The sequence below is a fragment of the Barbus barbus genome (genome assembly GCF_936440315.1).
Source record: "Barbus barbus genome assembly, chromosome: 11".
In the NCBI taxonomy this organism is placed as follows: Eukaryota; Metazoa; Chordata; class Actinopteri; order Cypriniformes; family Cyprinidae; genus Barbus; species Barbus barbus.
In genome coordinates this window covers 33,385,200-33,396,263 of record NC_136739.1, presented here as the reverse complement: position 1 = coordinate 33,396,263, position 11,064 = coordinate 33,385,200, and the positions used below count along the sequence as shown (strand labels likewise).

At 41.4% G+C, this 11,064-nt stretch overlaps 1 protein-coding gene across 1 annotated transcript in view; it reads right to left on the bottom strand.

Annotated features, from left to right (window-relative positions):
* Positions 1–2,448: 2,448 nt before the first annotated feature.
* actr3 (actin related protein 3) overlaps positions 2,449–11,064 on the bottom strand; it is an 11,200-nt gene continuing 2,584 nt past the window's right edge. Inside the window, exons 4-12 of the mRNA XM_079428618.1 lie at positions 10,259–10,369; positions 10,020–10,115; positions 9,831–9,938; positions 8,175–8,318; positions 7,898–8,071; positions 5,824–5,916; positions 5,125–5,250; positions 4,963–5,046; positions 2,449–3,166 (exon numbers count right to left, since the gene is read on the bottom strand). Coding sequence (XP_079284744.1) covers positions 3,071–3,166; positions 4,963–5,046; positions 5,125–5,250; positions 5,824–5,916; positions 7,898–8,071; positions 8,175–8,318; positions 9,831–9,938; positions 10,020–10,115; positions 10,259–10,369 — 1,032 coding nt within the window. The 3' untranslated portion in view covers positions 2,449–3,070. The remainder of the gene's footprint in view (positions 3,167–4,962; positions 5,047–5,124; positions 5,251–5,823; positions 5,917–7,897; positions 8,072–8,174; positions 8,319–9,830; positions 9,939–10,019; positions 10,116–10,258; positions 10,370–11,064) is intronic.

Here is an 11,064-nt window from a genome sequence, read left to right as displayed (position 1 = left end):
GGTCCATGTCAGTGATGGTATAGTCCACTACACTAGCTCCAAGACCTGAACAACACTGAACATTTTTGGGATTGAACATATTTGATTTTTGCCATTATTTGTTTTCAATTTGGATTGTTTTGCTGATTTTTCAAATATGTAATTTATATCTCTGACAGCAAGATTGCCAGCTTCATTAGTGTGAGCATAGCTGTTATTTAGGAAGTTCTCTACCAGCGCTTGTATTGTTTGGCTGCTAAGTGCTTTCTTATATTCTTCAGCGCTGTTTTCAGCCCATCTGTATGGTTTTCCGATGTTGTACAGCTTACTGGGCTTTGTGTTCATGTTATTTTCTGTCTTTTTGAGATACACAGTGATTTGACTGTGATCAGACAGAGGGGTTAGTTCTCTAACAGTGAATGATCTGAGAGATGAAGGATCTATGTCTGTTATCATATAATCAACTGTGCTATTCCCAAGAGGTGAGCCAAATGTGAATCTCCCTAAAGTGTCTCCTCGTAACCTACCATTGATCATATTCAGACCCAGGCTTCGACAGAACTGCAGGAGGACTTTCCATTCTTATTTACTATGTGATCATGGTTATTTCTGTGGATATGGGAGAATGTGTTATTAATAACAGTCAGTTTGTTGTTGATATATTTGCTCCCTTGTGTGTCGGTGAAGTCCGGCTGGAGTCCTGTTCTTGCGTTCAGGTCCCTGCAGATGAGCACGTTTCCCTGGGCCTGGAAGTGGCTTGTCTCTTCCTCTAATGTGGAGAACATGTCTTCGCTGTAGTAGGGGGACCACGTGTAGTATTGGCCTTGCTGTACTGTGTTGATGTGGTTGTGGAAATTTGATTTGTACCAGATTATTTGTCCTCCTGAGTCTCTTCCCTGATGGACTGTGTTGAGGTTTTGTGATGGTGGGATGATTTCTCAGTAGTTGGGTGGGCAGTGGGTGATGGCGTCTGCCCTGCTCCATGTCTCCTGTACAATTATAATATCCATCTCTTTGATGCTCTTCTGGAATTCTGTGTTTGAACTCTTTAGTCCAAAGGCTGTTGAATTCAAGCCTTGAATATTCCACATTGATACTGACAGAGTAATTTTAAGTGTGTGTTTGTGTGTATTACTCTTGTACATTATTTGACAAGTTTGGAGCAGATGATGTTGAGCAGGTGTCTTATCTGATCGAGTTCGGCGGCTGCAGGGTTCTGTGGCTGTTGGGCTGCTGTGGCGTAGCTCTGTGATGGCGCTCCAGGGGTCGAGTCCTGTCTGGTTCTTGGAGGAGGATGGATGTTTCTTGGTGGTTGGGACCTGCTCTTGCGGTGTAGGTTTCTGCTCTCTCTCTAGAGTTACTCATGTTTGAACGCAGGTCTGTTTTCACGCCGTTCATCTCTAATCAAACACGTCTGTGTCTGCAGGTGTTTCGGAGCTTCTGCCTATTTTCACCAACAAACTCACCCTGCGTCCCAATGCGCAGACTATCCACCCTATCTGCCCTAAATAGTACTGAAAATTACTACTATCACATGGAATTTTGGATGGATAGTATGCACATTGGGATGCAGGCTCAGTCAGGACTGGTTTCGGTTTGACAACATCACATGGATCCGGTTTAAGCAGTAAGAATAAGATGACGCTCTCTGTGTGAATTTAATATTGTTTGATCTGTTTGATCATTCCCACATCCAGTAAAAACACAGAAATAGCAGCGGAATCATTCTGACTTCTCACGAGAGTCTGATTCAGCACGATTCTCCTCTATTTATGCTTTAAATTTATATTTATGGGCTTTGTACGCTTTTTAATGAGCGAAGACAGTGAAGAGCTGATAGGAAAGCATTGGGTGGGTCGGTGAAGGACCTCGAGAGGGATTCGAACTCGGGCCGAGCGGTTTATAACAAACCACTTTCTTCTAATATAATATCAATATGAAGAAGTTAAACACGTTTACACAAGAAAGCTTGAGCTGACTACTGGAGAAACGGCTGAGTACAAGCGAGTCCATCAGTAAAAAATAAAAAAAGAATTATTTTAAAAGCTTAAATGGAAAGTTTTTTTTTTTTTTAATGAAAAGCTTCTTTAGTTTCTATTATTAGATGCAACAAACTCCAATAAATATTTAAAACAGTGAATGTTTGCCATTTCCACGTTATTCTGACATTAAAAGTATTATTTGATCAGACTTTGTGCCTTTCAGCTGGACTGTCAATTAAACAAAGAATTGAGAAGTTAGCACTTGAAATATGAGAAGATGGTTTGTGTTAATCGGGCCTTCCTTTCTAGCAGCTTGACAAGAAATAAAGACTCATTTGCTCCCAGAGTGATTTTATTGAACTTTAAAAGATGATATGCAGTATGTTCCATGTGGAGTTTCTCTCATTTTCACTTCTGATGGAGAAATATAGCGGCCCAAACACACCTGATGATCATCACGCTCATTAAACAGACACAAACACGTTCATTAGAAACCATGAGCTTTTATTGGAATGTTTACACTTATAAATCCCCCACGTGTGTCTGCCTTTATCAAAACGAGCTTCTGCTAATACTGATTCCACTCAAGGACTGTCTGCGATCATGAATAAATGACATCTGAAGGTAAAAGCAGTCGAGTATCTAAAACGCCATGAAGAAAAAGAAAGACAGACAGAAAATCCAGTATATGGGATATTTTTTAAGAGTTTTCTTTTAGTCACAAATTTGAGAGATGGAAAGGAGATATCAAAGTAGAGCAGGTCATAAAACATTAAAATAAAGAACAGATGGAGCCAAACAGAGTTCAACATGTGATTCTTTACACCTCAATGACAATAATGACACCGGTCCAGTTTCATCATAAACCTCATGATCAGCGATCAGTTACACGCGTCACACAACAGACTGAAGCGCTTTCGGTTGCTTACACTGGGATAAAATCAACAAAAACTCAAGAAAACCGTCGTGTGTGTGTCCAGCAGTCATGGTGAACCGGTGCATCGGACACATCTCTGAGGGGACCAACAATAGAAAAAGCATTTCTCATTTCTGCATCAGCTCCCTACCATCCCATACGCATGTGTGTGTGTGTGTGTGTGTGTGTGTGTTTAGGACATGACACCGAACACAGGGTTGTGGCGGCAGATGCTCGGCCCGATCTCCTCGTAGTCCTTCTTGGTGTGACACACTTGGTAAAACTCCGGCTGCAGAAAGAAACACAAACACAGCATCACACACACGTGTTTCTGACGTCCTGCAGCGTGAAGTAATGACAGTCATTAATAAACATCAGTGTAATCGAGTTCTCACACCACAGATTCATTCACAGAACATTTCAATTGATTAGAACTCATAGGCCAGCAGACAGCGGATCTGAACCGAGGGCTCGTGATTGTTTTTCAGTTTCTCTCGGACACGTTCAATTAAACAGGCTTTTATTAAGATAAATTTCTCTTTCTGGAACGTTTTCACAGTACTCTAATCTCTCTAAGCAACTCTAATCTCCAGTAATTCATTAAAAATGAGATTCCTCGTCAGGCGAGTTCTCAAGCAGACGTCTGGGGTCAAAGGTCGCTAGAAGACTTCAAATGATTTAGATGTCAGACAAAACAAGCTTTATTTTTGTCACCCTCTTTAGGAACTGTTTTACTGTTTTTAAAGAACAAGGAAAACCAGAATAAATGAAGCAGTCTCATTTCAAAAGTCTAAACTGAAAAGTCACGGAAAGTAATCGTATCTTATAACAATATCGACAAGCTATAACTAGGGCTGCCCCCTAATAGTCAACTAACCGTTAGTCGACCAAAATTGTATTAGTCGCAGAATCTTTTTTTTAAATCCGCAGGTGCAGTTTGTTCAAGCGTCTGTGTGGAGTGTGAAGAGTAGCTCGCTGCAGGACAGATGAAGGCGCCGGTGCGTCACTTACTCTTAAAATACTCCCTCGTTTTTGCTCATACAGATAAGAATAATAATCTTTCAAATCTGTAAAGACACTACGTTTATTTGTGTGCACTCACAATAACAAAACATTGCACTTTTGTAAAATAATGAGCAAACAGGATGCACTTTCTTCCGTCTCGGTCTGTGAACTTCCATGTAAACTTCCGTGAAACTCTGTAAACTTAACTCACAGACATGAAAAATATATCTATAGAGCGAGATGTCTACTTTCCAATGAACAGATTCAAATTGAAAACAATATCTGATTATGTAATCTGTATGAAACATGGACACAGCCACATCACTCCTGCGGGGATGACGAGTCGCCGACTTCATCTCTTAAACCGAAAACAAAGAAAGCACTACTTTATCAAATTATTAAAATGTTAATGCAGTCTCCTTACTGTTTTTCCTGACACATTCATAATCATTAGCTTCTGAGGTGCGCTGTGGCAAGCTTTATGCATGCGTTTGAGCGCTTATAGGCTATGTAGGCAAATAAAGGCTCATTATTATGATTTAGCCTAAATGGTTTATTAATAAACGTGTGATTAGACGACGAAGTCTTAAAATGAACGACTACTAGTCGAACAGAAGAATTGTTGGTCGAGGGCAGCCCTAGTTATCACAAATATACATTTTCTAGTCATGACGAACTCTAATGGTAGAAATTTTGAGTAAAAGATCCTTTTAAAAATGCCCATCTGTAATCCTGATCCAGTCATTCCTGATTTACTGGATAAAGATTAAGGAGGAGCATATCTGAAAGTATCATTGATGAAAGGCGTAGAAACACCACTGAAGAACATTCAGCTCTTAAAACTTCTGGAGTTCTGAAATGTTATTTGAGTTTCTTATTTTGATCAAATTTCTGTCAATTATAAAAACGTTTTGAAAAATAAACTGTCATTACACCAGATGAACATTGTTGTGAATAACAAGAGAACTTGGAGTCAAACCATTGGAGAAGCGCTGCTGTAGATGCCTGTGTGTGTGTCTATGTCTGTCTTTGTTTGTGTGTTTGTGTGCGTACGTCTCTATGTGTGTGTGCGTGACTCACGGTGGACGCCAGCATGGATCCTCCGAACCACACGGCGTAGCGCTGCATGTGGTGGGTGACGACCTGCACGTCGATGGGTTTGGGCTGTGAGAGAGGACAGACGCAGGTATTGAGTTGTTATTTCTCACACAGACGCTGCTGTTGATCTGCTGTGAATCTGACCTTGAGTTTTCCTCCGCTGAGCTCCTCGCTGAGCTTCAGACGCGCATCCACCGTCCTCTTCAGGTCTCTCTGCAGACGCCGGCCGAAGTCACGGAACATAGTGGAGCCGCCAGACAGGACGATGTTCTGCAGGAAGAGACACACGTTCATACGGGTTCACACACACGCACTTACAGAGACACACACTCACACAGAGACACACACAGACACTCACTCACACACACAGAGACACACACACACACACACACACTCACTCACAGAGACACACACACACACACACACAGAGACACACACTCACACAGAGACACACACTCACACAGAGACACACACTCACACAGAGACACACACAGACAATCACACACACACACACACACACACACACACACACACTCACGCACTCACTCACAGAGACACACACACACACAGAGACACACACTCACACAGAGACACACACTCACACAGAGACACACACTCACACAGAGACACACACACACACGCACTCACTCACTCACAGAGACACACACACACTCACTCACAGAGACACACACACACTCACTCACAGAGACACACACACACTCACAGACACACAGAGACTCACAGACACACAGAGACACACACACACTCACAGACACACAGAGACACACACACACACACACACACACACACACACTCACTACTGAACCATCAGCTGCTCCTGACCTTATAGAGTGGACGGCGCACGTCAATTGGACAGTTCTGAATGACCTCGTCCACCACCTCAGAGATGGGCTGAGTGAAGTCCGGGTTAGCAAACTGAGAGAGGAAACAGAGTGAGACACTGATGAGTGTGTGTGTGTGTGTGTGTGTGTGTGTGAGAGAGAGAGCGCATTATACATTATATTTGTAATAAAATGAATACTGTTCATCTCTACAGAACAAGCCATGCATTTTCATGAATTTATGATTCTTTTTCTTTTAACAAGGACTTAATACTGCAAAACAGCAGAAGGATGGAGAGGATGCTGATTGGAACCATATCCTTCCTTCTAATACTGATTTTATTAATATTTCTTGTGTGATTATTAATCGAGTTATTGATCAGTATTTAACTCCCAGATTGTTTGATTATTGACTTCAAGTAGAGCCATCTATATTTGTACATACTGAAGAGTGCATGTATCCTTTTTATAAGTAGTAAGAGTAAAAGGTGTGAACCCATGCTGAGAGTATTCTTTCCCTAGGGTCACAAGGCCATGCTAAGGGGTCAGGATGACCTACCCTCTACGTGAGCTACGAGCTAGGAGAGAACTGGGACATTTAGATGTTTGTATAACAGATATTAAAGGGGTTTTCCTTTCTCTTTGGAGTGTTACAAGCTGTTTGTGCATAGATAAGATCCCTGAAGTTGCAAAGACTAAAGTCTCAAAACCAAAGAGATATTCTTTATAAAAGTTAAGACTCTGCCACGCCCCCTAAACCCCCTCATTCAAACACGCCCCACATGAAATGTAATATTGAAGTAAATGTTTTTGACTATGTTGTACATATTTTAGGCTGTGATGGTTTTTTGATTAGTTTTTCATTTAAACATTTGATTAGTTTTAGATGATCACTGTTCAGCTAATATTGCATGTATTTGGTAGTGCTATTGACAGCTGTTTGTAATGTAATGTTTTAATATTATGTGCACCTGCCCGGGGACTGCAGATGGAAATTAGCATTTGCTAACTCTGGTGCAAAGCATCTTTTCGTAAGATTAATGTATTTTGTACATTGTCCCTGACAAATAAACTACTAAAATAAATAAATGTCTACGTCACGATGTGGAAATATGTGCGTAATGCGTGGTTTCAGTAACTACAGTAGTGTTGATGCAGCAGTGTCAGGGAAACACTGTGTTTCTATACGAAAGAAAAAGCACTTTATTTGGCCTTCCGAAAGCAGAAGTATTTAGGAATCATTAAGATTTCTTGCAACAGAACAGCACAACCCAGATGTTATCACAACGCATTTTATGGACGACCGTTTCGTGAACCAAGGAGAGGAGGTAATTCTGACTTTGCTATGACAATCTGGCACTTCTGAATCAGCGACTGTATGTTTTGTTATTAGTTTAAGTATTTGCTATTGACTGTTCAAATGTGGAGTTTTGCATGTCGTGTGTGTGTGTGTGCACGAGTGTGTGTGAGAGAGAGAGGGTCACATCACAGTGGAGTCAGCTGTCTTAACAACGGCTTGTGTGCAAACACATGCAAGCTTCATAACTGTCTGTCACGCGACTGTTCCCCTCTCGGGCTTCAACTGATGGTAAAACTAAGGACATTATTAACTGTCTTTATATTTACTTTGAAAGCTGAAGCTTGCGATTATGGAAAGGGGCGTTACATTTCCGACACGTGCTTGTGGTGTTCGGCTAATCAGGATGCACTGTCAGCTGGCCAATCAGAGAAGCCTGTGCTTGTCGGAAGGAGGGGCTTTGTAGAAAACTAAGCGTTTGAGAGGCGGGGCATAGAGGACCTACAATAATGTACAGTATTTGAAAAATAATGTGTTTTTTTGAACATTAAAAGGATGTCAACATATTCTGTTACACCAAATACACAAAATAATGATCTTTAAAAGAGCATCATATGACACCTTTAATGAATCCTGTTATATCCTGTATTTCTATTCTCCAAGAGTGATGGCTGCATAGTATGTGTGTAACAACCATACTGATGAGATGCTCGCTAAAAGCTAGAAAATCTTGAGACACAGATAAGGGCTCTGTGTATAGGTGTGTGCCTGTCCAAACCTCAGGGTGGAAGAAGATCTCTGGTCCCAGGAAGCGCTCGTATCCCACATCGATGGTGAACTCCTTCTTGCTGATGGCGTTGATGCCAGTGTACTGCTTGATCCATTTGGATCCGTCCGTATCGTACTTACTGAACTCCTTCACCAGATCAGGACAGACGTAACTGAAGCGCTCCTGCAGCAGAGAAACAGAAACGTGTAAATACAGAGACACACACACACACAAATAGACACACACTCTCTCACACACACAGACACACACACACACTCCCTCTCACCTTGACGGCTTTGGCGGTCTCCAGCGACTGCTCTGGAGGGATGCCCACCTCTCGCTCTCTCAGCAGCTGCTGTGTGAAGTATGTGATGTCTCGGCCTGCGATAGGAATGTGTTTAATGCAGCTGCCGATCACGTAGCCCTCCGCCTGTCAAACCAATCACAGCAGAGCACTTGAGGTCACTTCCTGTTCTGCGCTACTCTGCAGGGATGCGGCTGTGAGCATCCAAACACAGCGACGTGATCAGACACGACAGAAGAGCATCAGACGAAACACCAAAATAATTTTCAAGTATTTGGTCTGAATATGAACAGCTGCTTGAAAACATCTCTTCTGCGTGTCAGAATATGAAAGTTTCTACATACATGTAGGGGTGTGCGATATATATCGTCTGCGATAATATCGTAATTGCTGTTTTAACAATGTGCAATTTGACAATAGAGTATTTGCCAAAAAAAAAAAAAAATAAATAAAAACACACGCAAGGAGTGCAAGCTTAAATTAGCCTACGTGATGATGAAGCGGGTGAAACAGTGCATGTGCGCATTTAGTGTTCTTTCACTGCAAGATTCAGTCTATTAAAATGCATTAAGAATGATTGCAAAATTCAAGATATGGGGGCAGAAACCGTATATATTTACGTTTCGTGCCGTTTTTTCTTCGAAAATAAGAATAATTACAAATGTGATATTGATTTTATACAACAGTTCAATAAACAAGTTATTAAGAGACTTACATTTTAGACACCATATTTCCTGTTTTTGCTCCATTTCGCCGACAAAAAATAATTCCAAACAGCGAATGCGACTGAGCAACTTGACAGTGCTTCGTTCCTGAATGAATCAACCGTTAAATGATTCGTTTCGGTCGCAATGACTCACTTATTAACAGTGACTTTCTGCCACCTACTGGTGTTTTAATTTCACATTTAAAGTCTATTTTCACTTTTAAAATAATTTTAAATATCAGTATTCAATGTTTTATGTTTAAAATGTCAAAAGATTATGCATTTCTAACTAGTTAAAGCACTCCATGTCCCTCTGAGCTGCATTAAACTGTGTAAATCCATATAAATGCCATTCAGATGCAACTTCTGCAAAGATTCTTTTTGATGAGACTGGTTTCATTTGTTTGGTAACAGCCTAAATGTGTATTACCTTAATTGACTGATTAAATGTAACAATTTGACTCAAAAGATGTACACTTTTAGAAGAAAATTGCTTTATTAAAAGGTAAAAATCTATTTAAACTTAAATGAAAAGATGAATTAATCACTGATGTGAACTGACCACACAGAATATGAAGAATATCAAAAACTGCAGCTGTCCACGGTAGACATATCAGCACAATAACACACTCGGCAAAATATCGTCTAATTATCGTTATCGAAAAAATATAAAAACAAATAGAGATATAATTTTTCTTCAATATCGCACACCCCTACATACATGACATTCCATTACTTAATCTGATAAATCATACATTTTTTTTTTTTTTTTGAGAAAGTAAAAATGCAGAAAGTTTCCTGTGAGGGGTAGGTTTAGGTGTAGGGTTGGTGTAGGACGATATAAAACACAGTTTGTACAGTATAAAAACCATTACACCTATGGAGAGTTATGTCTGAGTGAGTGTGTGTGTGTGTGTGTGTGTGTGTCGTACCACTGGAATGACGTGAGTAACTCCGTCTCCGCTGTCGATGACGGTTCCTGTGAGCGTTCTCTCCCCGACCTGTCGAGATGTCCATGACGCCGCCAGAGCCAGAACAGCCTGACAAACAAACACATATCAGCCAAACGCATCAGCACTGAGATCGAGAGTGTGTGTGTGTGTGTGTGTGTGTGTGTGTACCTGCACAGCGATGTACAGCCCTGGCACGTTAAAGGACTCAAACATGATCTCGGCCGTGTACTCGCGGTTCTCCGGAGTGTTTAGAGGAGGTTCGGTCTGTAGCAGAAACAAACACGTCACACAGGAAGTGATGCGTAGAGCGTAGTAATAATTCAACACAGTACTTCAGGTCTCAGCTGATAGAGACACATTAAACAGATAATCACAATGAAGATGAGTAGTGATGAAGGCTTCCTCACCAGCAGGAAGTAATGGTCCTCGGGTTCGGCTCTCAGATACTTGAAGATCACCTGCTCCATAAACCTCTCCATCAGATCCCAGTCCTCCACGATCCCGTGCCGGATGGGCCACTGCGGAGACAGACACTCTCAGAGATCACAGACACGCCAGCTGATGATGATGAAGGACGAGCACGAACACCCTTCATCATCACGGACCGCAGGTAATCAGAGAGAGTCAGACTGAATAGCTCATCAAAACATGAAAATGTGCTGGAAATCTCCTAACAATCAGTTCATCCAAGATCAGGATGAGTGTTTCTTCATCAGGTTTGTATAAATGTGTCTCTGCATCAGTGTCTCAGCAATGGATGCTCTGCAGTGAATGGGTGCCGTCAGAATGAGAGTCCAAACAGCTGATAAAAACATCACAATAATCCACACCACTCCAGTCCATCAGTTAACATCTGGAGAAGACAAAAGCTGAAACAAATCCATCATTAAGATGTTTTTGACTGTGGATTACTGAGATGTTTTTATCAGCTGTTTGGACTCTCATTCTGACGGCACCCATTCATTACTGAGACAGTGATGCAGTGACATTTCTCCAAATCTGATGAAGAAACAAACGCATCCTGATCTTGGATGAACTGAGGATGAGGAGATATTCATATTTGGGTGAATCTACTTCTATAAACGAGACGCTCATGTGGTATCTCTCACACACGTTATGGCCAGAAAGGTGGTTTCTGCTCTGCCAGTGAAAACACAGAGCGACACTAACCATGAGATCTGCTGTGACACGCATAGCCTATCTGACCAATCAC